Source organism: Coccinella septempunctata, chromosome 6, assembly GCF_907165205.1.
Source record: "Coccinella septempunctata chromosome 6, icCocSept1.1, whole genome shotgun sequence".
NCBI classification, from domain to species: domain Eukaryota; kingdom Metazoa; phylum Arthropoda; class Insecta; order Coleoptera; family Coccinellidae; genus Coccinella; species Coccinella septempunctata.
The window spans coordinates 23,824,503-23,851,034 of NC_058194.1; the positions used below are offsets into that span (position 1 = coordinate 23,824,503).

Below are 26,532 nucleotides of genomic sequence, written 5' to 3' on the forward strand. Positions count from 1 at the left end.
AATTATGTCTTCTATGAATTTCCACATGAAAATTTTTTTCGAAAAGTCTCGCCATTGACTACAATTCCTATCCTGGTGAAATTGAAAAAAGATGTTTAATTCATCATCTGGTTGTAACTTGAAGAACTCGCCCGTCAAATTGATTGAAAATCAATACTGCTGTTGTGAAATAAGGAAGTTCGTCTAAACCGGTCGATGAAGGAGGAAAATTTTTTATGATATAATCAGTCGTTTATTGATTCATCACAAAAATATATATTATGAAAATTAAAATCTATCTAGTGGTAACACTTTTTTCAGATAAACTTCTTCTAAACCTCTCTCGCCCTGTAGTATGAGTGGATTGTGTTCGAAGTGTTCCAGAAATTTTTGCAAAGAATAAAATTCCCGAGTTCTCATCATACCTTCCCCGCAAAAAATTTTATTTTGTGGCGTTTTCTCTATGCCTAAATTGAAATATTTCCCACCATTTTTTACGGTTATCGATAGGAAAAACTTTCTGCTGGGTCTCAGCAGAAATGCACCGTCCTCCAGGTCCCTCAGTAGAGCAATTGCCCCCTTACGATCGGTATTTCGATAAAAAGGTTCGTTGTTGAAATTCACTGAAAAGGACCATAATGTGAGTCTCAGATCTCTCCGCATTTTAAAAAAATTACTCACGCATGTCACTGTATGACCCGGCAACGTCATAATCCTCTTGCTCGAAATCGTCCATATCATCGTCTTCTATTTCTCCGATATTTGAAGTGGAATTTTGGATTGGTTTGTTTGGTAAATTCGTTCGTGGATAATGCTGATCTATAGTAAGTCTTCCGGTTTCAACGTTTTCATTCGACCCTTTCCTCTTTTCCAGTAAAATTCGAAGTTCATCGGCAAGTTTGTCATTTAAATGGATATCCTTTGATTTTACGTTGAACTTCGTTTTTTGAGAGGATGAATCATTTGCTGCTGGTGGTGCGTAATGTTTCGGCTCAGGAATTTGTGTGTCTGTTGTGTTTAAGTATTCGGGTAGAAAATCTTAAAAAAAATCATAATTTTCAACATATTTCAAAGAGCAGCATCAAAGAGAAAAAGAACTTAATTAAATAAGTTCTTTTTTTCACTTTTAAGCCTTTGGATGTGACCTAATTAGGTCAGCTTAAAAGTAAAATTTTCGCCATCCTGCGAAGCATTTTTTCTAGCAGAACTGGATTAATTTTTCTAGATATTTACACTGCAGTATTTACAGAAATATATACAGGGTGTGGCGTAATGCCACATATGCCTATAAAAAGCCAGGGATTTTTTTCGGTTTGAAAATTGCTGTTTCGGATGATATGGACGAAAGGAAGTGCTTTTTCACTTTTCATGATATTGTTTGTATCCGGGAAATGTAACTAATATGCAACTTGACACATGATTATGGGAAAATAACAAACAGGCATATGTATTACGGCATGAATGGATTCAAAGGCAAAGGAAAGCATTTAGGAAGCACAGGCATCACACCTTGTTCATCTTCGAAATCACTTTCATCAGTTTCATGAATATTCCTGTTGGGAGGATCCTGAGTTATCGTAGGTTTTTCCTGGACAATCCAATTACTGTCTGAAGTTTTCAGATTCGGCGAAGTTGGCTTGAGTTTTTTTTGTGATATTTCTAGGGCTAATTGACTTATTGGAGATGTTTTATGTGGTTGGGATTTCCATGCTTGTGGTTTGGTTTCAGTTTCAGTAGTATTTAAGTATTCAGGTAGGTCATCTTCTGAAAAGGGAAGGGAGAATGTAGCGCAAGTAATTTGGGTTATGTTTATTGTGTCCTGGAGAAGAATTTTGCTACTCATGAGAGGTTTAATACGGTGTGAAGGTGTCAATAATAGATATTTTTTTCGGAAAACCTACATTACCTCTACATAAGCTAATAGTCTCTACGACATCGGAAGATAATTTCATGTAATTTCGATTTCATTTATATTCATTAAAGCTATATAAAGCATCACCTTGTTCATCATCCTCAAAATAATTTTCACTATCTCGCAGTGTTGACGAGTTTGAAGCAACTTCAGTAATCGTAGGCGTAGGTTTTTCCTGGGCAACCCAATTACTGTTTGAAACATCACGTTTTGGCGCAGTTGCTTTCAGTTTTTTTTGTGATATTTCTAAGGCGAGCTGACTTATTTTGGAGGTGGTTGATGTGGTTGGGATTTCCAGGCAGGAGCTTTGGTTTTTGTTTCAGTAGTATTAAGATATTCGGGTAGGTCATCTTCTGAAAAGGGGAAGAGCAAAGGTAGCGCCATTCTAGGTTTTCTGGGAGTGAAATGAGGTACGGTTTTTAAAAAAGGTTAATGGTTCAATAATGATAAAATCCTTCAAAATTAATATTAATGATTGAAAATTACTCACCTAAGGCTTCAACTCCTTGGATGTCATTTTGGCCAAAATCATTATGAGAAATTTGATCTATTTTTATAACTTCGTCGAAATATGTGTTTTGCACACTTTTTGGTAATGACATCGGTGGCAGTGGAAGCCTCATTTGCGATTTCAACACAGTCAAATCTTTTTTAGCTTTAGTATTATTCATTGTTTCGTTTGTTTCTTTGTAACTTCCATGCCTCTTTTCCAATATTTCTTTCAGCTCCTTATTTTCGTCACTGAAGATTGACTGTTTTGTCCTCGGCGGATTAGAAGATCTTAGTTTGAAATTAGATAGATGGGAACGTAAGTCATCTATATGACCCCTAGATGTTTTCAGCTTTAATTCGGAAATATTGCTTGATTTGAAAGCAGGTGCACTAGTCGATTCAGTAACATTACCATATTCTGCCAATTCTTCTGTAAATGATAAGAAATTCGTTCAGAAGACTTAATTAAAAAGAAGCCTCCTTTTAACCGAAATTAAAAATCATTTATTACCTCATTGCGCATGATTGAAATGTTAATTCTTTTAAAAGCATATATAAATGTTACGTTCTGTTGAGAATGAAAGTCTTACCTATTTGTGAATTTTCTTCTGTGTCTTCATACGTAGATTCCTCATTCTCTATTTCATCTACAATTTTATTGGAAGCTGGAGCCAACGGAAGTGGCGGCAGTGGTCTTGTCAATACCGACCATGTGGCTTTGGTATCGCTATTTTTAGAATCGCTAACAGGTGAAATAGGCTGTGTGCTCTTAGGAGTTATTTTTCTAGTACGATTTGAAGGAAGAGTAGACGAAGAGACGTGTGCATTTGTTGGACTCTGAGCTTTATCAACGTTCATATACATTGGTAGAAAGGACCATTTTTTCGCTTCTATCTTCTGTAAAACTGACCTTTCCGGTAGGGGTGGGGGAAAGTCACCATCAATGTAAAACTTCGAAACTGGACTCTTCGCGTTTTCATCCTTTTTTGTTTCTATGTACTCATAGTCTTCCTCCTGCGTTGATTCTGGTTGTTTCGTTCCAAATCTTGGAGGAGGCTCATATTCATCAGTTTCATCAGCTGGTGGTGGTGGTAGGGGAAGCTTCGATGGTGGTTTTTTCAATCTAGAATTGTGACTGGGAGGAGGCTCGTATTCATTTTCTTCGTCGTTCAAGTCGGGTCGCGGTAGGGCAACAGGTTTCCTGGTTGGAATTGAAGATATATCGTGACTTCTGCTGAAAGACTTCGATTTTTCTGGGAATTTTAAGGGTGGCCGATCGAACTTAGTTTCATTTTTTGGTTTCTTCACTGAATTGTTGAACTGCGGTTTCAAGTAATTATCGTCATCATAAATGAGATTTAGGTCAGGTTCCTTTTTTATTGGGGTAATATCATCCGCATGTTTTTTATAGGGTAGTTTAGGCTTTTGCTTATTTTTGAAGATAGTTGTTAGGGTATTAGAGATATTTTTTCTTGGGTCGTCACTTGGATTTTCCTCTTCCTCCGGTTTGAGTGATCCCGGATCCTTCAATAATGTTTCTTTCAGAGAAAGAAGTTTTTTCGACTGCCACTGTGGTAACTTCCATGCTGTTAATGTATTTTCTGACAAATTCTAGAAATAATGAATGATTGAAATCAAATAATAGAGACTTTTGATTGAAAAACATCTTTGAAAGGAGAACTTTAACTCTGAGCTTAAGTTTTTGGCCAGAAAATACCTATAAACTTATAGACAATGACCTTAATAAGCCATCAGTCCAGCCCTGGGAATGTTCAATATGGCACGAAAGCGTGAACTTTTATCTTCTGAATTTCGGAACATGAGTAAAATCATTTATTACTATATGTACATATGTACATTTATGTTAAATAGTGAAAAGGACGTTCATATATTTATGTACTTCTTGAAAAGACTTACAGAGGAACTACTCTATTGTTGATATACCTTTTATCTTATTTTGCGCATTTGTGGTACCTAGGTATCTGAATTTTGAATTTTATATCGGCAATAGATTTGTCACCTAATGTAGAAAATGCTATTGCAATTCCGTTTAACATAAAGGTTTTATTTAGCCTGTATGTTATAGAATGCAAATGTGAAATAATCAATATAAACTGAAAGACAGGAATTTTATTCCCAAAATATTCGACAAGAGTCCTAATTGTTTTTAAACAAAAACTGTGGGGAATTAAGAATATCAGAATTTTTCTAGACTCACCAGTATATCCAGTCCCCTCAAGTTCTTCTCTTGTATTACACTGTAGCAACCGGAGTAATACTCGTTCTACAACACAAAGAGTGACATGGCTTAAACGAACTATACAAATATAGAACACAAACTCACGTTTTTAATTAGATCGATTAAGTCCTTATTCCTCAAACTCTGCACATTTGAATGAGAGGAAAAATTCAAATACGACATTCTTCATCTATTTTCCAATCGATAAAAAACTTGGCGATGAGCGCAGTCAAGAAATCTGTGAAAACCGAAAGATACCTTATCTTCTTAGTCACTTTCCGGTTATACCGATAAAGTGTGAAATGTTGAAAATTTTGCAACAGGATTGAAAGGAATCCGAGCATCATTTTGTTCGAGAAGGAGAATCTGATGTTTGGGCGCTCCTCAAACCACTCTTTTTTTTTTCAAATCTAAAAATTTGTATGGATAGATAATTCCATCGTGTGATGAGAGGATCGATGTTTTGTTTCGTATATCTGACCTAGTAAATGAAGTTAACCATCATTAAAATATCCATTACATAATATAAGTGTTTTGAATTGATGGCAGAAATATTACGAACTGGAAGAATAACTCAAATTAGCTTGTCCTAGGAAACGAGAATAAAAGTGTGAATATGAAACAATATGTTTGTGTCTATCCCAGTCGATGTATGCCTAAATATTGCATAATTATCTTATTTCTTCTTTCTGCCGAATCAGTTATTTTGGGAGTAGAGAAGTCCATGCAATTGATCCTAAATATGCGGATATTCTTTGATGTAAAAGGGATATCCAATGGATATACGATACATAAGTATCATATGGAGACTGCCCTCCATAGTAAATTAATAGTGCTATATCTGCATTTGGAATATTGTTCTCTCTGAAATCGTATAAATCTAAGCTCAGCGCACGCGACAATAACAGAAGGAAAATTGAAATTCGATTTGAATCGCATTTAATGATGTCTTCGCGAGTGCGGAACCTGGTGAACCGTTTTTCATGAAAAAAAGCGAATTGTTTGAAATTTTGCTTGTTTCGTTTTCTAATATTTGGACTTACATATGTAGATCAGAATAATGTGGTATAATTCTTGAATAAAGCTTTCGCTTATAAAATCCCCATTTTTCATCTTCAAGCCACCTGGTGGCAAAATATTCAAACAAGACAAATAGGTTGTTTTGTTTCATAGAATAATAATAAAACGTTTTGTGACGCGACGTGACATGGGACCACACGTCCCACACGTCATAATGCGCATGATTCAAAAATCTAACATAGGATAGGATTTTGCGCGGAAGCGTTCAAATTGATCTGATGTGGTGTAGGATGTGCATTCCCAACATAGATAAACAATTAAGTGTAAGAAGATTTATGGTCATGATAAGTGATGCAAATTAAAGATGAGATAACTATTGATTTTTGTTTTAATATTGAAATTGTGCACATAAAGTCTTAACAAATTTCGAAGGATAAGTCAACTGAATAATTTCTTCGTCCTTATCTTTCAATTCGATTTCCTTCACTGGGGGAGGTCTCCTCAATTTTCTTCCATGCCTTCCACTTTTCCTTTGCCATAAACCAGATCTAGGCCTGAATCCTAATTCCCTCAATCTTTGGGGTGAACCTATAGGTATTGAGGAGTGTTGTATATTTCCAATCCTACCAACAGTACACATGCATATTTCTGGTAGACTGAATTCTTTTTTGCTTGGCATCATTATAATAACCCGTTTATCTGCTTTTCTGAGGATTGTAGCAAATGTTCCTGCAGCATGCACCAAAAACCCTCCAAGACCTGGGTATTTTTCAACACAATGTATCTGTGTTCCAACTGGTAGTGCTCCTAAGGGATAAGCATCTCCTTCATTTGCTCTTACTGAAATTGAAACTCTGTACTTAAAATAACCGAAAAAGATAGTCTTGAGAGGAGGATATGGCAATTTATTCCATTCTTATTACCTGGTATTCTTGGAATATGACAAGATGTTTTTATTATATCTCCAGGTTTCATATTCTCTGTAGCCAATATGTACCGCATTTTCGAACCGGATGCAACCAAGGCAATATTTGCAGAACGACATCCATCTTCCATTATCTTTATAACACGTTCTTCTAAGGGAGGTCCTTCCTTAGGACCTACACGTTTCCAGTCAATCCAATGATATTTGTGTTTGATTCCTCCTCCTAGACCCTTAATTACTAATTTACCAGTAACTGGATCTCTTCCGGCTAGGTTTGTAACATCTAGAGGTTTAACAGTATACTTCTCAGGATAGTGTATTTTCCTCCTATAATTAACACCATTCGCAGGATATTCTACATGTTTAAACCTTATGGAACTGAGGACAGCAGGTACAGGGGGTCCATCAAGTATTATTTTGGAAAAAATTCTAGTGAGGGAGTTCATTGTACTTCTTCTAAAGATGTTGTTGATATTTCATTATAAAATCATATTTCCATTAAAAATTAAAAAAATCCTTAATGTTTGGTTATCTTTCTGTCACGACTGTCACTGACACTAAGGGGTGGGAAACTTAGCAAGAAACTGTTATTTATCGTAGAATAACTATCGTAAAATAAAATAACTATATCGGAGGTCCAAAATGGTCTTTTTCTCGTGCCTCATTTTGGAGCTCCCTAAGGAAAATTTTTTTAAAATAAGATGAAACAACGACTAATAGATGTTTGTGTGAATAACTTGTCGAGTTAGATTAGCGATTTCTTGAGAATCTTCTCAAGACTCCTGCAGTTACACGGGATTCTAAGAATTGGCGGATATTATATGGGAACGAGAAGCAATAAAAAAATTTGTGATGTTCCCATATAATTGCAAGGGGTCGAAAAAAACACACCTGAAATTTGGTTCGTAAGAAACTTTTTTCTTATCAAAAAATGATTCATTTTGAACAACTAAGGTCTTCTCTAATTTCTTGATGGAAGTAACGGTTTTTAGCAAGAAAATAAATTTTCAACAGTCACCTACGTATATAGAGTGAGTCGTATGGCTGGAATTATCTCGAATTTAAGATATTAGGCGGATAAATCATGCTGACATATTAGGGGAAGACCACCAAAATTTTACTGGTTACTTCTAAGAAAAAAATAGATAATTGCTTTTCAGGTGCCATCTTTAGAGTACCTATCTGCATAAGCAAAAAAAAATTATTTGAGATACCCACCTTATTTTTTGACAAGGAAAAACATGCCTAAAATTTTTTGGGAACTATTGATTTTCACGATGTATATACTCCGTATTTTTGTTAAAAATTTTCAAAATGCTATTTTCGCATATGGTTGTTGGAAATTCTTATTTTCCTTCTTGGATATCTTTAACGTATGCCTTAAAATTTTCAGAGAAAAACAGAACACAGCTGTATATTCTTCAACCATACTTCTATCATCAGTTTTTGATACCATAAACGCTAGATTTTTTCCAAAATTGTTTTCCTCGGATGAATTTTGGTACAAAAATCGAGTACTATCCTAATATGTTTCTTGTAGCTCATAGCATTTGGTATGTGTACTGAGAAGTATAGATTTGGAAAATTTGGAATGAAACGTATCATGAATGAGAAGGTCATTAAGATTGGATGTTTTTTATAGTAGAGAATTGATAAGTAAAATTTACAGCACTAGGTATCCAAATCCACTCATAATGAATGAATGCCAAATGCCAGCTAAATTATTAAATTATTATTTTTGTGATACTTCCCAAGGGTCCTGGAACTTTTTGGGAAGAATTCAATTTTATCTCTGTTTGTTTCGAATATTTACTATCCCAGGGACTTTTCAAATCATCCGTAAAATACAAAATACCACTTGAATTCATACGAAATAATTACCGATTTCGAGAATTCAAAATATTTTTATTATTGCGTTATCAAATAAACATTGAAACCTTGTCATCGTTTCTCTTAATTGATAAGCAATTCCGAATCTTGAACAAGAAGCGGAATACGGAAATTCCTTAACAAGAAAATAATCGTAAGATTAACATACATGATGATACACAAAACCAGTTGGTAAGTTTCAGCGGTTGGGTGAAGAGATAACTCCAGAAGCTACCAGTGACTTACAATAAGTGCATCACGATGATCAAAAGGATAACTATCCTTTTCGGTAAGTTTCTTTGTATTCATGAAAAATTTAAGTAATTTTTATACTCATTTGATTATTCTGCATTGTTGATACCTGAATTTGGTAAAATTTTCATGCGCTTCTTTCAATTTCATCACCTTTATACGTTTACATTGAATTCTATGAATTTTTTCGAAAGTTTCTATTGAGATAGGTATACGATTAATTATTTATAATTGGATATGGAATCAGAATGAAGTAGTACTCGAAAGAAGTGGATTGATGTTGGCCTTCATCATCTACACATTTTACAGGAAAAAAAAAACGCGTCAACCGGTTAAGAACTTATTTTTAGAATATGCATATTCTTCATATATCTTTGATCTGTTTTTTATGAAACGAAATTGTATAATATGAGTAGATTTAGACCAGTTTTTGATCTTCGTAAAATTATTATAAACTATGCATTCTTTCTTGAAATACTCAATCCAGCTTGTTTTTGAGAAAAGACCTCTAATTGGAGAGTGGAATATCCTCTTATTAAATAAACATTTTTCGATAGTCTTAATGAATTTCGAAAGATCATTAAAGAAAATATTAAAACATTATTTTATTTAATACCTACTACCTATAATGAATTTGATGTGGAGTAATATTAGTGTTACCGTCCTAAATGCAGAAAGAACATCTATGTAAGACCTTGAGAAATAGTTGAAAAATAATCGCTGAGTTTTCATCGTTGACCACTTAAATGATTTAATTTTTGATAAGGAATATTTTGGTCGAAGATAAAATGTTTGTGTCTAAATTGAATCATACCCGAATATATAACCTTCCTTATAAAAGTTTCATATTAGTGCGATCACTGCGATCAATATTGGGTGCAAATTATAAATATGCAAAAAACTGAAGAGTACAGTTACTTTAATGAAGAATATTAGTATATTCAGAAATGTCAAACACTATAATTACTAATTTATGCGATCAATGGAATAAACTACCTATCTAAGATAGCTTCTACCATAGGATAGAACTCATTCATGGCTGCTTGTTTTGAATAAAGAAGCTTCACAATGATTTAGAAATATCTCAGTTATAAACGATAATTTTTGAAATAATGAAAAGAGGCTACAAGAACGAAAAAATGAATTTATTGTAATAAATATTATTATCATGTAGATACATTCCTAGTTTTTTTCTAGTGGAGAAGATTCCAAATTAAAAAAAAAAAAATTAAAAATTATATGTGGAATTTTACATCCTTTCGATGAAGCTAATTTTATCAAAAATGTCTGCAAATCCATTAAGAGTTCGGTTCACATATTATATACTTCATTCAAATTTATTTTAGCAGTCGGTTGGCCATGAAATAATTTTCTCAAGTTTTTGTAACTAGAACGAAGTTAGGTTGGCACTCATGAAATGTCGTTAATGTCATAACGCCGTTGCCACAACTAATATCAATTTTTATTACGAAAATGCCGAAAGTTTTTGAAAAAAAGAGACAGGATTTCAGGAAGTGCTATTTAGAATTCAGGTCCGCTCATTCAAATAGTCATACCCTGATATTCTAAAATCCACAATACGTCAGACGGTAGAGAACATATTCAATGTAAGAGAATTTATATAATGTTTCATCTGAATCTAAACGACATATATTTCAGCTGGATATTTCCACAATCAAAAAGATTGTGAATGAAGAGGATGACAAAGAATTTCCTTCTATTGGGAGACCCAAAAAAGTGGTGGCATTTGGGAATTTTATGTTTGAGTGAATTAATGCGAAAAGTTAACTACAGGATTTTCGATAAATGTCATCGGAGAATGAGTTCCCTAAAATGGATTTTTCTGTTTTTCATTTGACTTGTCCTATACAATGTAAATGTCTTAAGGTACTAATAAATACCTAATTATTATAATTACATCAATGTATTAAGATGAATAGCCACAAATACGCGCAAGTTGCCCTGTTACTGTTTATTCATGTGAAATTTTTGTTCAACGGTGAAGTTGCATCTTAACTTGAAACTTCCTTCAACTCCTTTTACTTATATTGATGCAAGATGATTTTTATTGAAAAATTTAACATTCTTGTAATTATCTGTTAATTCCTTCGGGAGATACCCATTGCTAACCACTGCATCATATGCATTTCATCTTCGGGTTAATATTTTTGAAATCTACAAATGATGTAAGCCAAAGAAGATAACGAACATTAACTCTCCTCAAGCTAGTGCATATTATGATATTATACTGATCTCTTATATTTTTCATGCAAATAACTGGATTTGGTATGCCTTCAATCAGTTTGTATAAACTTCAATTATGTTCGTCACATATTTTCTGAAGAGATTCGACATTGTGATTAAATACGTAATAACAGAAACTTTTACGTAGAACGGGCAACATAGCGTTGATTTAAAACCCAAAAATGTTTTGACAAGCTTCATAACCCCACATTTTCGTACTATACAGAGTGAAATGTGTCAAATTTCCATGGCCAACCGACTGCTAAAATAAAGTTGAATGAAGTATAGACTCTAAGATTTCTATTCAAAATTATTCTCCGACTTAATCTTTCATTCTTTCTGTAATCTATAGATAATTATCTATATTTTTTCTAGTGCTTCTAGTAGCAACAGCAATTGCACAATGGAATAGACCAAACTCGCAGAATTCTGGATTTTCATTATGGGAAAACCAAGGTAACCAATTAAACCAAAACAACAGACCCGGAAATAACCAGGAACAAGGTTCTATATCTTGGAATAACGAAGAAGATTCGCAATTTGAGAGGCCCTGGAACGGACAAAACAGACCTGACAGCAACCAGAACAGGACTGGTATCAATCAGAACAGACCCGACAGCAATCAGAACAGACCCAGTAGCAATCAGAATAATAGACCCAGTAGCAATCAGAACAGACCTAGTAATCAGAATAGACCTGCCAATCAGAACAGACCTAGCAATCAAATTAGGCCTGGTAACAATCAGAGCAGACCTTGGGATAGATCTACGACCACAACTACTACAACTAGAAGATCGACGACAAGAAGAGGGCAACAGAGTACAACCCAAAGGTCTACAACCAGTAGATCAACAACAAGTAGATCTACAGCGAGCAGTTCAACAACAACCTCCGATTTTAGTACAACAGCATCCCCAGCATTCACCTCTTGCATGACCATGTGTAGAACGACCCCAGAGTACAACCCTGTATGTGGAAGCGACTCCAGAACATACAGTAATGAGCAGAGACTCAATTGTGCCATCAACTGTGGTCTGAGTGAGTAATTTCAAAAAAGAAACCCTTCTAATTGGTTATAAATTTGATTTTTTCATAACAAAATCTTCTTGAAAAATTACATCATGTTATGTTATACCTATAGGAGAAAACAAAATACAGTTAATAAGGTTCATAAAGTTTCTTAGAAAAGAATTTAACATATAAACTGTTGGAAAATTTTCCTAGTAAAAATAAAATAAAAACTAAAAAACAGTTAATAGTAAAGAAATGAAATTTGCTCAGTTGCTGTATAATTACTACTATATATAGTTTCTCCCACACAACATTGAGATTCTGTGGTAAACCATATATATTATAGTCTTTCTTCCTTCGATTTTTTGTTTTTATTCTTCCAATTTCAAAGTCTCATAAATTCTATTGAGTCTATTGATGTTTGAATGAATTATTATTCAGAACAAAATGGCCTTCAATCTATTTTGTTTCTGATTAGCAGTGGAAGTATATTTTTTGATTTCATGTTTAATATTCTAAATCACAATTGATTATTTTTTTCAGATATTGACCTTGCCTTCAGAGGTGCCTGTGATCCAGCCTAAATTAACTATTTTCGAAAAATAACCATACCATTTAGTATTAATTGACTTTCTGATATTATTAATACAACTGATACAAAAATAAAAACTTGAAATTTTAAGAACGCATTTCTATTTACCATACCTAAATTGAATCGACCAACGGGTGAGTTCATTGACGAAAATATATATTAAATATAAATAGTCCATTTTGTTTCTGAATAGAAATAAAAACGTTTGTCATTAATGATCCGACTGGAAATCAGGGGTTTATTTGCCACTCGACGAGGGCAAAATGCCATTTACGGAACTAGACTAGTATTTTTTTTTATAGATATGAATAAGATGTGTTTTAGACATCTAGATATGAAATACCGAATTCATTCCATTCGGCTGTGCAGCGTATGATGAATTTTATAATATTCCAATTCGTTAGGGGATTATTCTATGGTGCTACATTTTTGAGACGGAAAATTGAAAAGTTCCCGCCGTTTACACTTCAAAAAATTGTCCGATTCCTCCAAAATGTCATCCAAAATTTCAATGTAAAATTTTATTATAATGTACAACCGTTTACGGTTGCTTCTTCGAGGGATTCCCCATGTGAACATCAAATTCAGTGCCAAAGAATCAACCGAAGCAACTATTCAACTCGAATCGCAATTCGCACTACACAATTTGCAAGCCGGACCATCAGAATCTGTTAAACTGAAGAAAGAGGATGGCCTCCATTATCTCAAGGATATGGACGCAATCAGACGGTTTGAAAACAGTTGCGCCCAGATGTATAGGGAGAAGGTGATTCGTGGATTTTGCCATTTATATGCTGGGCAGGAAGCTGTTGGAGTTGGTATTTTCGCAGCAATGAGGCCCCAAGACATTTGTATTACTTCCTATAGGGCACATGGGGTACGTTGAATCCAATTAAAATGTATTTATACTATTCAAATGCAACATAAACTCTTCAAGAATCACCGGCAAACACTTGAGTATATTAACACATCCTTTCTAGGAAAGTCTTTTTTTGACTCTATCTACACCATGATACAAATTTTATGTGTATCTTGGTCCTAACCGAATCTCGGCAAGATAGGCTATTCATTACCATCATTATTGCCATTTTAAGGAGCATAAGGGTATTTTTTGCTGACCGTCCTAGTGCAATAAGTTTCGTGAATCGTTTGGACAAAAAGTCATCCACTGGTTAACTTGATGGATCAAAATCAGAAAGGGGCACCGGCAATGGCGTATATGGACCAAAACTGAGGATCTCCAAAGCTCTGGGAGGTGAACCCCTCTATTTTACTGACCGAGACACTGGCTGTTTACGTATGCGCTCAGGAAGTGTCTTCAAATGAACCTCAAAGGTGTGCATATCTATATCACCTCGGACAGCCAGGCCATGCTGAGGTTCCTGGAATCAGGGATCTCTGCTGACATGGGAGTGCGTAATACCATAAAAAAACTGGCCAGAGACAACAAAGTGACTGTACTTTGGGTACCAGGGCACTGTGTGGTGTTGAAGGAAACGAGAAAGCCTATGAAATTGCAAAAAGAGTAACAAGGTTAATACCTGCTGGACCTGAGCCTTTCTGTGGGATTGGAAAGAACCAATACAAGGCAGCGGTCCAACAATGGGAGTTAAACAACAGATTAACCCTCTGGAGAAACACTCCTGGACTTACTCAGTCAAAGAAATTCGTGATGATTTCACCGACCTACACCAGAAAACTGTTAAAGCTGAGCTTTGGGTGATGGTGGGACTGCTGACAGGGCACTGTCGGTAAAATATCATTTGCACCGTATGGGTAAGTCAGCAGATGAGATTTGTAGGCTCTGTGGATCAGAAGCAGAAACAGCTGAACACATGGTATGCAAGTATCCAGAGCTGGCGGACCTAAGAACCACTCATATGGGGAAACCGCCCCTGGATACTCACGAGGTAACGGCTAAGGCCCCTAAGGATGTTGTCAGTTTTATCAACACCATTGACGACCTCCTTGGGTTCCTATGAATGAGTAGGGTAGAGAACAGAAGATCTACATGGTCGCAGTTTTTTTTTCCTTCACGCAATGGATGTATTTTCGGAAAAATATATGGATGGCGATATATTAAATGTGAAACTAATTTTGCAGATGGCTTATCTTATGGGTGCTACCATCGAGGAAGTTTTGTGCGAGCTGACAGGTAGAGCAAGTGGCATAGCTAGGGGGAAGGGTGGATCGATGCATATGTATGCTCCAAGAATGTACGGAGGCAACGGAATCGTAGGCTCCCACATTCCTGTAGGTACAGGTTTGGCATTTGCTCTTAAATACTCTGGAAAAGACGCTGCTTCTATAACAATGTATGGGGACGGTGCTGCGAATCAAGGTCAATGTTTCGAATCCTTCAACCTCGCAAAACTCTTCAACCTACCGGTGGTGTATGTTGTGGAAAATAACCATTTCGGGCTGGGCACGTACTACAAAAGGGTTGCGGCCAATCCGAAATTCTATACAAGATGCGAGTACATCCCAGGTAAGGCAATATTCTCTGAACTATTTCGAATCGACAAGAAGATTATTATTTTTAGGGTTATTCGTAGACGGTATGGATGTCTTGGCAGTTCGTGAATCCATGAGATACGCCATAGATTTTGTCTCGAAAGGAAATGGGCCGATTATTGTAGAATGCATGACGTACAGATACTATGGACACTCGATGTCTGATCCTGGAACCAGCTACAGGAAACGAGAAGAGATAGAAGAGACGAGGGAGAAGAGGGACTGCCTTAAGAAATTAAAGAAGTATCTGATCGATTCAAAACTATCTACTGCAGAGGAAATAAAAGCTGTCGAGAAGGAAGGAAAAAAGAGGGTCGAGAAAGCCACAGAATTTTCCAAGAAAGATAAGTTTCCACCAGTTTCCGAACTCTATACAGACGTATATGTGAAGGCTTTGGAACCGATTCGGAATGTTCTTCCTTACAATCCATTACCTCATTTGAATACGAAGAAATAAGTATGTGGCTGTCGGAATTCCAATGAAAATCTCAAATTGTCAGAGAAATTGTTTTCTTTATTCTCCTAATCATGATGTGAAATAAATATTTACTTACTCCTCGAGCTTTTACGAAATTCAAAGAAATGACCATGTTCAAACACCCTTAACAAATCCTTCTCTATATATCGCCGCTGAAGAGGCGCCGATGAAGTGCTTGACCAGACCGCTCTCGATATTTTTAATTTCAAATCAATCCGCCTCTGTACTGACGCTCGTACAGTGTGAAGGGGGCTTAACTGAGGGTCGCAAGTGACGCTGCTATCCTGTATGTATATTAGTGTTCTGTGCTGCTATCGCTATGATGAAACACTTGTAGTGTTAAATAACTCATCCTATGGAAAATAACGTAATTTCTTTTTTTATTTAAATAATGAATTTTCATCACGTATCGGGCAACTCCATTCAAATAGACGGAATAATCGTATGTGTACAAAAATGTCGAATTCGATTCTCTGAAATGAATATCGAAAATAATTAGTTAGTATCGAAAAAATATCGTTAATATTAATTTATCGACGATTTTCTGAAAAATATCGATATCTCGACATATTGTTTTGCCCATCCCTCATTTGTTTGTTCTGGTGTCAACCATAGACCTAATATCTCTATGACAAATAGTAACAGTTGTTACTCTTTGTCTCTGTAACTGTTATTAACATTGAACTCTATGGGAATGTTCCCATAGAGTTCAATGGTTATTAATTAGTGTTCAAGTATTCTGTTATTAGTGTTCTTTGTTAATGTTATTAGTGTTCTGTGAGTTCGTGAGTTAGCGAAGAGGTTATACAAAAATACAAAGATTAAATCAAAGAATAACAAGTGTTTGATTAAAGTTACTGTTCAAGTTCAAAGTATTACCTCTTCTTTAGTAGTGAATAGTGAATAAATAGACATGTACTAGTCGATTTGTATCAATTTTATTTCAAAAATGAAAGAAAATCAACGTTGGACATCTTCAATTCGTACTGAGAGCCAAGAAATAATTGAGAACATCAGTTGGAATTCAAGTAGTTCCGAAGAGAGCGAAGACGAAAAGAGAAATACGAAGAAATTTAAACATAGCTTTCCCAATTTTCAGCAGGATATGAAGCTGACTGTTATGAACCCAATAAAAATAAATAAAATATATCCAAAGGAAAGAAAGGAAATTAGTGAAGTCAATAATAGTTTGTCAAGTGATATATCTAGTTTCAAATCGAATGAAAATGTGATTGACTTTGGAGAAAAATCTCCAGTTTTAGCATCAAACCGAAATTTGTCCAATTTATTGGAATCAGGATCTCCGATCATATCCCAAAACTATTTGTTTCGGGAAGCTTCCCCTGTATTAACAGATAACAAAATAGTTAAAAAGATAAAAAGAAAGAAAAGAGAAATTATAAATAGAGCGAATAAAATTGATGGTTCCTCCCCAGATATTTTTCTATCTCAAAAATCTAAAATAATAGAAGAGAATGAGTCACCCGATAGAACAGTTTTTGCCTCAACAAATTGCTCTCAAGATTTAAACAGTATTGAATTAATTTCTAGTCAGGACAGTTCTAGTTTAGTGATTTTAAACGCCTCAGTTAGTGAAAGTTCAGCACTGTCCACTGATTTGAGTAATCAATGTTATCATCAGCCAAGTCCAAGGAGAAAAAATTGTAAAAAAAATGGTCTACTTTATCAACTCCAAAAGTCATTGAATCTACAAAAATCAAGATGTTCTCTTTGGCACCATGATATTTTTTGTAAAAATGTTATTCTTTCTGATCTTGAAAGTGTTACAGGTATAATAAACGATAAATGGAGAGATTTCAGTTGTACTATTTTGAAATGTTCAAAAGTTGATGATACAAGTGCAAATTCAAAAAATATATTCTTAATATCATTTGGGGGTAATACAGATTCTAATTTATCGTTTAATGTTGGCCAAGCTATCCAAATATATGCTCCATTTAAAGAAAAGTTTATACAGTTTGAGAGCAGAGAAGTAAAGTTATTTTATAATGTATTTAAAGTGTTGATTGACTCGATAGATGTAAGTATTACTTGAAAATATAGTATGAAAATGTTGATTTATATAATCTATCCAATATTCCTAGTACAGAATATCTTTATAATGTCCTTGTTAACAAGCACTAGCTCCTGTGGATCTTTCCGGTGCTTGCTATACACTCCGTTTCCTCAAAAAAAGAATTTCAAACAAAATAACCCATCCGTTTCGGACGACGTAGATTCATAATCCTTTCAAACATTTCCATCTGTGTGTGTGTGTGTAGGTAACGCTTTGTTGTGGACGCGCTATAACACGGAAAACAATCCGCTCTCGAGCTCAATTTAGGAGGGAAAATTCTCATCCACAGTCTAAAGAAGGTTATTTATCGTAATTTTGGGACGTTATGGAAGAGAAAGCGTTTTTGACGCAAAAAAATCGCGATGCATTTTATGTAACCAGGGAATTGTTTATGTAACACTTCTGATGGAGTATTAAATTTTAATGGACGTTCCTACAACTGGGCGATAGGCCATCCACCATTATTCTTTTCAAAAATTACAGTTTTAAATTTTGATGGGGCATCAAATCTTAATCGACTTTCCTGCAAATCGAGGAACGGAAAACGATTTAGGTGTTTTGATCAGAGTACCGCGCTTCTGACGTTTGTGAACCTTCTGGGTCGAACGAACCAAGCGTATCAAATCTTCCGATCTACTTCGAAGATACATCTATATACTTTTAATCTTGTTCCAATAAGGATCAAATTGAAATGATAATGAAAACATTTGATGTTAATCACACCTTTTATTGATATTTCACAATAATATTTTAACATTACTCATACTAATACTGTGTTCCACACCAAATAGGAGTTTCGCTAAACATTCATTTCAAGTGATTGTCAGGACTGACTCTGTTATAAGTAGTTCATTTAGGAAAGTATGAATCCATAAGGCAGTTCATGAAATTGTTGAAGGTGAAGAGCAATCTATGCAAACTTTTCAAATGCCCCTTAAGTCCTTCAATGTGAAGTTTATTGCTTGAAAATATATGGTGAACATCATGGAGGTTGAGAGACCTACTAGAATTTGTTTGACAGCAGGAAAGTACATCAATATTACAGTTATTCACATCAAGTTATTTTGATCACATTAAGATGCTTAATATAGATTTAGCATCATCTATCTTGACATCCATTTCATTGGGAGATTTTTATTTTTGGAATTTTGATTATGAATTGCATGAAGTATTCTGCTTTACTGAAAATTTGAGTTTTTCAATTCTAAGATTATGGCTATGAGAACTGATATGTGATGAATACTAAAAGCTGAAATAACTTAAGGAAGACTTCTATCAACAGACACTAGTCAGTGCCTTCTACATTTTCTTCAGATAGGTATATGAAGTAAATTTTCCAGAAAGTCCTTCCTTATATCCAACTTTTTTCTACTAAAAGGGAAGTTAATATTGTGAAGTATGCAATATATTGATTGTATTATCATTATAAATCTCAATGAAAATGTATATGAAAAATATATTGGTTTTACCAAATATCCTTTAAAATGGAATGTATTTCAATATTTATTAATTTCATCATTTGAGAATCTTATTTTGCATCCTTTCAACATTATGAAGTTGAAGCAATTTTTCAGTCGCCACTTATCCCACACCAAAGATTACAGAGTTTTAAACTACGTTATAACACCATAACAAATGAAAAAAAAATCAGTACTGAAATAGAATTTGTTGATAGAGGCGCAAACAAATTTTTCAGTGAATAAAATCAAAATAAAAACATAAAGCTTTTATGATAATATTCTTACAAGAAAAAACAAAACAACTTAAACTTAGATAACATCAGTAAAATATTAATAAGTTTTAACAGATCATTAAAATTATGCTATGATATTTGTGTTTCCACTTTTGATTCATTGGAGACTGAAACAAAATTCGGTAGTGAAAATTTAGTTCTTATTGATCACTACATTACGAACTGAGTTTGTACAGTTGCAAATTGTAGTAATCAATCTTGATGCAAATGATCTTGCTGATGTTCTAGCTCTACTAGACCAAGCACCTATTTTTTTTGTTCCATCTAAAACAAGCAAAAAAGTGAATATTTTACCTTTTAAGTAACTGACGTCCAGTTGCAGGAAACCATAAAATTTAATGCACCATTAAATTTTTAATTCTCCATTATTCCCTTCCAAAATGAGTTAAATTTTAATGGGGCATTGAATTTTAATAGACGTTCCTGTAACTGAGCCTTAATCAGGTATAATAAGATCTAGGCAATCATAGAAATTGTTCATGCAAAATGCAAATGGTGTAATTCTTGTTATATATTCCATGCACACAATTGCAACATTTAATCTGTGGGTTTTAATAGATATTCATAGAACGCAGAGAAAAATAAAAGTACCTAATGAAAATGAGAAAAAAATCATGTGATTCACAAAGTAAGAAAATAATCATTCAATTTACTTCTAGCAGAATTGCTTGAAAAAATTAAAAGCAGGCTACCTACTACTTGTACTATTATAAAAATTGAATGAAGAAAATGCAGCCCTTGAATTAAGTATATAAGTGAAACACATAAGACTTGGGAAAATTATATAATGTTTGACGTATGGTTTATGTATTATTGAATCTAATGAATGTATTGCGAGATGTATTGTTATGTTTAATTAATTCTATGGTTTGTGTAAAGATCCTGCTCAGGATATTACTATAGTACACAATACTTCCAAAAACATTTGTAAACGCCATAGATAATAAACGCATCTAACAAATCCCTATACTCACTATGTAATCCAGAGGTTTCCTAGAAACAAAATTAATATTATAGTAGTATTAACGACGAATGAAAAATGATAACCTACTGGTTTGGTCATCTGTTCCACTCCTTTTCTTTGCTCAGTTTCCTTCACTGCTTTTTTAAATAATTCATCCAAAAATTCATTAACTTCCTTCATTTTTTCTGGGTCAGATTTGAACTCTGCCATTCTGAGTTCCAATGATAACTGAATATCCAAGTGTAACTCAGCCATCGCAATATACGGTTTAATGCTTCACTGGGTTTCTGCTTTGATCAATGTACCTCTAGTTAATTGGAGCATCTCTAAGTTTGAAAATATCGAATCGAATCGAAAGCGTAGATATTGGATATCCACATTTTCATCACTTCTTAAATTTATAGCTGCTTTAAATTCGTTTCAATTCAATTAACTATAACTTCATGTCATTTTTCTTCAGGAATGTAAATATTTATATGTAATTTGTGTAAACATTGCGAGTGTAAATAATTAATGGTGGTAAGACATTGACATGTTGCTTGGTCATAGAGTAGAGTAGAGTAGAGTAGATGTGGCACGTTCGAATCTCAGTTGGGAATAAAGAATATTTTTATTGAATTATTATTTTGACTGTTGATTAGAGCCACAGTAAAGAACTAATACCTGCACTTATCACTTTTTCATTCTTAGCTTGAATTCAGTAATACAGCGCATTCAACAATCCTCAACGACTCAATCAATAAGGTTGAATTCAAGCCACCTGGTGGCAAAATTTACAAACGTAGTAGGTTGGTTATTTTGCCTCAAGATCGATTTTGCTTGTTTGGAGCATGTATGTTGTGTTTCCCGATGGATAATTTCGTCCATCAAAAAACTACAAGTATTAACTTGTGCCAATACGATCAACGAAGATATTCTTTATCATTGATCTTAAAATTCAAATAAACAAATTCGAACCGAAGTGCTATCAGAGGAGCGCACATTGGGTAATAGCAAGTTAATTTTTGATGGAATTTAGTTGAGATCTCATTATTGTTCATCCCACATCGGATTTGTGAAATTAAAAAAAACAATATTTGATATTTTTTAAGGTCTCAAAATCCTTTCATCTATGTATCTGAATTAGAAGTATATAAAAGTAAAAAACAGTAAGGTACACAGTACACATTTATTGAGATTCTACGATAACAGTTAATTACAACAAATACTCACATTATATTTGAAATAATCAATTCAACAGTTGCTCAATCAACAAATTTTTAGGAAGCAAAATAAATTCGATTCGGTTAATTGAAATATGTACACGATTAATGAATTTTTCATAGACTTATTTATTTACATTTAAAAAGGGTGATGTGGAAATCTGAAATTCTTTGAGGAATTATGCATTTCTCAAAAAGGGATCATTAAAAATTAATGTAGACCTTACTGCTCACATAGAGGGGTTTTGTCACACGTGGAAGAACTCTCCTCAGTTAAAAAGCTGTTGAGCATAGCTTGATAGAGTGGTATATACTATATGGATTGCCAACTTTAACTGTTGAAACGAAAGAAATGCTTATTTAAAATATATATTTCTATAAAATTCGGAGAGTTTTTCATGCGAATGTACACATTAACTTCGCAATCGAAATATGCTTTTTCATTCTCACTTTTCCTTTAAATTCCAAATGATTTTCATTCACAGCTTTGTTAAAAAAGGGAAATACGTTCTTTAAATGTTTCAGAAACAACTTCAACCGTAATTCAGAACTACTCTGGCTGAAAAATGGTGTACTCTATCATCAAAATACTCGTTCCAATTAATGCTTTGCAAAATATCCAGGGAAAGAAACTTTGTTTAAGGTCTCAGATTAGATTAATTTAGGAAAATGCTTCTTGATCAGTTTCCACGTGGTTCTAGAAGAAAAAAAATAATTTTTACGACTGAGGAGAGAAACCCTGACGCCAAGCTTTCCATTTTTGCCTACAGAAGAAAGATGAAACTTCCAGTCGAATATTATGACATCTCCATTCTCAAGGATATCTTGGACGTTTGGATTCTTGCAGGTAAGGATGGAGATGCTGGTAGGAGTGTGTGATACCGCAGTTGTAAAAATTGAGCATATCTGTATAAGCGATATGGTGCTGGTCGTTCTTTGTGCACATGCTGTCGTTATGGCTGACAGGATGATTTCTGAGGGATCCATCAGAACTTGTTCCGTTCCATGCCATGGTAAAGAGGGCCTCGGGATCGCAGACGAATTTGTAGACGTATCTTTCGCCTGAGAACAAATTTTCATTGAGATAATATTATTCAAAGAAATGAAGTTGTGGGTATGCTTCTCAGAGCCCTCACTGGACGTCTTCATGCAAGACCTCGAAGAAATTCGCGATTTTCTCGAAGAGAGGTAAAATTGGTCAGCTAAGACCTATGACCTCTGATTGAGGAACAAGACCCAGGCCCTAGGCCCTAGCATTCCAAGACTTATTGATTAGAAAGTCTAAAAACGCGAAATGAAATGATCGATATTGTTCAGGGAGCAGGAGACAATCCTATGTACAGGATGTTTAGTATTGATCCAGAATGGAATTTTGAATATTTAAGAGTGAATCATCAAGAAGGTGAATCCTCACCTGCCACTTTCTGCATGATTCCTTTCTCATAATAATATCTTAAAGAGCGGCTGAGTTTGTCGTAGTTCATAGCAGGACGGTTTTTCTGGGCACCCCATCTTCTGGCTACCTGATAAAACACCAAAGTATGAATATAATGAACGATTTATTGGGCTAGCATTTTCATATGAATAAGACAAACAGTGCTTTATATCGTACATAGTAAACATTTTCTTTATTATTATGCTGTTTGTTTTTTGTTATCTAGAACACTTTATAAAATTTATGTTTCAGTATTTGGATATGAGGAATACAATCAAAATTTTTTTGCCCCCGCCTCGCTGCTATTTAATGTCTGCTTGACTGAATTTCCTTCAGTTCTCTGGTTTCTAAGAAAAAAAATCAAAAATTGGTCAGGTGCCATCTTTGGGGAGATGTATCTAAGCAGGGGTTACATAAAAAATTCATATTTTGTGTGAAATAATGATTCATTATTATCATCTAATGGGATAAATATCCAGATCGTCTCACCTCTTCTGGTTCTATCAGTTTGAATTCCATTCCCCTCCCTGTCCAGGCTATACATCCAGCACTGGCGTCTGGAGTATCCAGGAGCGCCACGAGAAATTGCCACAGTTGGAGAGAACCCCTACGTCCAGTTGAAATGTTCAAGCTGTTCATTTTGGTATCGTTTTTTCTGTCTTCTGTTTGTTTGTCCAATTCTGGAAGAGCAGAAATAATATTATACCTACTTTCGTAACGTAGCATTGAAGAATGTCTAAATAGAGTCGGATTATGGATGATATGTCTTCTTACTCACTATTCAGATTTAAAGCAATGCATTGATTCTTATGTGCTGCTTTTGGTTGATTACATCTGGTCTTTTCGAATAATCGGACAGTCCCTGAAACATTAATTAGCCATTAAAAAAATACTTGTATTACTGAAAAGTTTGGTTTACTTTTGGAATAACTCTTTGAAGATTTCATTCCTACTAAGCATTGTTACTCCTAAAGGTATTAGAAAAGATTCCTCTATTTCGTTCCCAATATTTAATATTTAATATAAGAGAGGCATATGCCTCTCTTATATTGAAAAAACAAACAGTTTAATTATAACAACATCAGATATGTTTGTTTCCCTGTCATAGGTATCACAAGTGACTGTATAGAAATACAATTTCATGTGAATGTACCTCATTTTATTCAATTCGAATTATAAGTGAAAAGTGTAAAGAGTTTCGTTGATAATACGTACCTATTTCTCAATGAGAAATGAAAATATTATTCTCAGTATTTTGAATCACTATAAAAAAGTTTAATGATGTTCCATCTTGCAATCTTTAATGAAAAGCCTTTCAATCAATTCAATGTTCGGAAAATATGGTAGGATATGGAGAAGTATTTCCGGAAATACTGCTAATTGCTCAAACAAAGAACGAATATTTCATTTGTGTAGCAACAACTCGCATTTTCAAGAGTTAATCAATTCGAACTCATTTGAAAAACTTTTTCTCAATTCATGCCACAGAATATTTTTGTCAGATGTTCATATTGTTATAAGTTAGACTTATGGAAATGAAAATATTTGTTGCCAAAATTATACTTCATGTACCTAGTTGTTATGTAGTGGAAATTTAGTAAGAAGGTTCAATACAGTTTATTGTAATATCCAAGTTTGGGTGTTTCATTTGTTTGATATTTTGGGTAATTGTTACAGGTAAAATAATCTATGAGACGTAACAGGATTAATTTGGCTATTTCCATCAAATAGCATTATTATATTCAACGCGTTTAGGCCAGCATTCACCAGCCGTCTTCAGGGTATTGCTTGTTATTATCCAAGGAAGATTTCCTTTAGACACTTACAGCGGGTTCCATAAAACTTTGATTTCTAAAACGATTTCTAAAACGAAATCACTGATACCTTTTCATTTCTGGATAATATACAGTGTGACATTTTGAAAACTTGCCAGTCCAATTATGTCACGACAAGGATGATTTCAGAAAAAAGCCGGAACAGGTCAATTTTTATTCCTAGGGGGACATATTTTGAGCAGAATTGTAAGCCGAAATCTCCTCAACTCTAGATGTAGGAGCTATCACCCCTAAATTCTCAATAGGGAATAGGGGGTGAGCTAAACCTCAATTGAAAGATCATTTGGCACTCTACATGAATACTATGGTTTGCAAATTTTTAGCCCTCCCTTAAAAATTCCGACCTGTTCCGGCTTTTTCTTTGAAAACATCCTAGTCGGGACATAATTGGCCTGGCAAGTTTTCAAATTGTCACCTCCTGTAACTACTTCAAGGAATCAATAAAAATTTGCAAACCAAAGTATTCATGTAGAGGGACAAGTAATCTTTAAATTGAGGTATAGCTCACCCTCTATTCCCTATGAAGAATTTAGGGGTGATATCCCCTACACCTAGGGTTGAGGAGATTTCGGCTTACAATTCTTTTCAAAATATGTCCCCCTCCGAATAAAAACTGACCTGTTCCGGCATTTTCTCTGAAAACATCCTTGTCGCGACATAATTGGCCTGGCAAGTTTCTAAATTGTTACCCTGTATTGAAGAAGTAGCAATTGAGAATAATTGACTGGACGTATGAACATCATAATTTGATGCGAGAATGATATTCTGAATGATCATGACTGAATTATCGGTTGAAAACAAATTGACGTCTATTAGTCAATCAAGCGTTGATTCCCCGATCAAGCTTCATAAAACCCGGGGTAAAAATTCAAATCTTTGAATTTGTTGTTCATCGACTTCTGTGAAACGCATCGCTCTCTATAAAAGCTCCTGATTTGATACGAAAATGAACGCAATACATATTCGAATGAAATCCAATCGGAAAATTTCACCGACCATCGACTAGTCGCATTAAATCGCTCAAAATTAATCCCCATGTCAGGGAAAGTATCTGAATACGTTTCATAAACACACCTAATCCGATCAGCTGCCTTCGCGCGTCTTCAAAAACCCGATACAATTTCCTGCCCCATCGATACCTACCGCGTACGTGACGAAAATGAGTAATGCCCGTGGTTTATTGAAAATCAAAAATTCATTCTTTCGCGATTAAAATCTGCTCGGGACGCATTTCGCGGATAAACATATTACGCGTCGCGACGTCGGCGTCGCATGCAAAAGGGAGCTTTTTTCGGCTATCCGCGGGACGCCTAGATTTGATTATAAGAATACAACGGGCTCGACCGCGGAATTTTGAGCGCGCTGATGAGGCGCGAGCGAGGGGATAAAGCAGCGTTTTTTGACACTTGGAAATGTTCGATGTCTCGAACTTTGGTTGGTGAAAACGTACACTGAGTGATATAGTTATAAACCCTCATAACTAACCTAAATTATTCAGCCGATTTTTACTGTGTATCGCATATTTCATCTGAAATCTTGTGTTGTTGCATATTTCCTCTACATATAGAGTGATAAAAAGTAACGCACAAAACTAATACATATATCTATATCTTTGGTATTCACTATTTGGGTTGAATATGTTGAATATCAATAGGTGTTACGATCTGAATTGAACTAGCCAATTTGCCATCGTCAAGGCCCCAAATGGAGTACTCCCCATCGAAGAAAAGCAGATGCTG

At 34.6% G+C, this 26,532-nt stretch overlaps 6 protein-coding genes across 8 annotated transcripts in view; 2 read left to right on the plus strand and 4 right to left on the minus strand.

Annotated features, from left to right (window-relative positions):
- Positions 1-209: 209 nt before the first annotated feature.
- On the minus strand, positions 210-4,892 carry LOC123315642. Of its 2 annotated transcripts, XM_044901417.1 has the most exons (7): positions 4,728-4,892; positions 4,602-4,667; positions 2,974-3,994; positions 2,382-2,813; positions 1,489-1,743; positions 661-1,017; positions 210-602 (listed from the first exon to the last, which is right to left on the minus strand). In XM_044901417.1, the coding sequence occupies exons 1-7, from the start codon at positions 4,803-4,805 to the stop codon at positions 268-270; spliced, it is 2,544 nt and encodes an 847-aa protein (XP_044757352.1). In that variant the 5' UTR covers positions 4,806-4,892; the 3' UTR covers positions 210-267. The 2 variants fall into 2 exon arrangements, with proteins under 2 accessions (XP_044757352.1, XP_044757353.1); XM_044901418.1 differs by lacking the exon at positions 1,489-1,743 and having other exon boundaries at positions 4,728-4,890.
- Positions 4,893-6,012: 1,120 nt separating this feature from the next.
- LOC123315016 (39S ribosomal protein L2, mitochondrial) lies at positions 6,013-7,116 on the minus strand. Its single transcript, XM_044900543.1, has 2 exons — positions 6,566-7,116; positions 6,013-6,482 (listed from the first exon to the last, which is right to left on the minus strand). Exons 1-2 carry the CDS (start codon positions 7,011-7,013, stop codon positions 6,031-6,033), a joined length of 900 nt encoding a protein of 299 aa, XP_044756478.1. The 5' UTR covers positions 7,014-7,116; the 3' UTR covers positions 6,013-6,030.
- A 1,284-nt stretch (positions 7,117-8,400) lies between these two features.
- LOC123315021 (translation initiation factor IF-2-like) lies at positions 8,401-12,625 on the plus strand. 2 transcript variants are annotated; one of them, XM_044900553.1, is made up of 4 exons: positions 8,401-8,725; positions 11,308-11,526; positions 11,569-11,970; positions 12,487-12,625. In XM_044900553.1, the coding sequence occupies exons 1-4, from the start codon at positions 8,698-8,700 to the stop codon at positions 12,525-12,527; spliced, it is 690 nt and encodes a 229-aa protein (XP_044756488.1). In that variant the 5' UTR covers positions 8,401-8,697; the 3' UTR covers positions 12,528-12,625. The 2 variants fall into 2 exon arrangements, with proteins under 2 accessions (XP_044756488.1, XP_044756487.1); XM_044900552.1 differs by having other exon boundaries at positions 8,403-8,725; positions 11,308-11,970.
- Positions 12,626-12,979: 354 nt separating this feature from the next.
- LOC123315189 (pyruvate dehydrogenase E1 component subunit alpha, mitochondrial-like) lies at positions 12,980-15,605 on the plus strand. The gene is made up of 3 exons (XM_044900784.1): positions 12,980-13,412; positions 14,639-15,023; positions 15,079-15,605. The coding sequence occupies exons 1-3, from the start codon at positions 13,065-13,067 to the stop codon at positions 15,504-15,506; spliced, it is 1,161 nt and encodes a 386-aa protein (XP_044756719.1). The 5' UTR covers positions 12,980-13,064; the 3' UTR covers positions 15,507-15,605.
- Positions 15,606-18,315: 2,710 nt separating this feature from the next.
- Positions 18,316-20,853, minus strand: LOC123315645. The gene is made up of 3 exons (XM_044901422.1): positions 20,409-20,853; positions 20,332-20,350; positions 18,316-19,621 (listed from the first exon to the last, which is right to left on the minus strand). Exons 1-3 carry the CDS (start codon positions 20,574-20,576, stop codon positions 19,491-19,493), a joined length of 318 nt encoding a protein of 105 aa, XP_044757357.1. The 5' UTR covers positions 20,577-20,853; the 3' UTR covers positions 18,316-19,490.
- Positions 20,854-21,944: 1,091 nt separating this feature from the next.
- LOC123316003 (ETS translocation variant 1) overlaps positions 21,945-26,532 on the minus strand; it is a 28,597-nt gene continuing 24,009 nt past the window's right edge. Inside the window, exons 8-11 of the mRNA XM_044901913.1 lie at positions 23,737-23,820; positions 23,448-23,638; positions 22,938-23,046; positions 21,945-22,585 (exon numbers count right to left, since the gene is read on the minus strand). Coding sequence (XP_044757848.1) covers positions 22,338-22,585; positions 22,938-23,046; positions 23,448-23,638; positions 23,737-23,820 — 632 coding nt within the window. The 3' untranslated portion in view covers positions 21,945-22,337. The remainder of the gene's footprint in view (positions 22,586-22,937; positions 23,047-23,447; positions 23,639-23,736; positions 23,821-26,532) is intronic.

Coding starts and splice junctions, on each gene's coding strand:
- LOC123315642 (XM_044901417.1), bottom strand. CDS start 4,805: ATGTCGTATTTGAATTTTTCCTCTCATTCAAATGTGCAGAGTTTGAGG. Junction 2,814..2,973: donor AGAAGAAAATTCACAAATAG/GTAAGACTTTCA, acceptor TATCATTTACAG/AAGAATTGGCAGAATATGGT. Junction 1,744..2,381: donor CCAAGGAGTTGAAGCCTTAG/GTGAGTAATTTT, acceptor TTCCCTTTTCAG/AAGATGACCTACCTGAATAC.
- LOC123315016 (XM_044900543.1), bottom strand. CDS start 7,013: ATGAACTCCCTCACTAGAATTTTTTCCAAAATAATACTTGATGGACCC. Junction 6,483..6,565: donor TCATATTCCAAGAATACCAG/GTAATAAGAATG, acceptor TTTCAATTTCAG/TAAGAGCAAATGAAGGAGAT.
- LOC123315021 (XM_044900552.1), top strand. CDS start 8,698: ATGATCAAAAGGATAACTATCCTTTTCG. Junction 8,726..11,307: donor AAGGATAACTATCCTTTTCG/GTAAGTTTCTTT, acceptor TATTTTTTCTAG/TGCTTCTAGTAGCAACAGCA. Junction 11,971..12,486: donor TGCCATCAACTGTGGTCTGA/GTGAGTAATTTC, acceptor TATTTTTTTCAG/ATATTGACCTTGCCTTCAGA.
- LOC123315189 (XM_044900784.1), top strand. CDS start 13,065: ATGTACAACCGTTTACGGTTGCTTCTTCGAGGGATTCCCCATGTGAAC. Junction 13,413..14,638: donor CTTCCTATAGGGCACATGGG/GTACGTTGAATC, acceptor CTAATTTTGCAG/ATGGCTTATCTTATGGGTGC. Junction 15,024..15,078: donor AAGATGCGAGTACATCCCAG/GTAAGGCAATAT, acceptor TATTATTTTTAG/GGTTATTCGTAGACGGTATG.
- LOC123315645 (XM_044901422.1), bottom strand. CDS start 20,576: ATGGCTGAGTTACACTTGGATATTCAGTTATCATTGGAACTCAGAATG.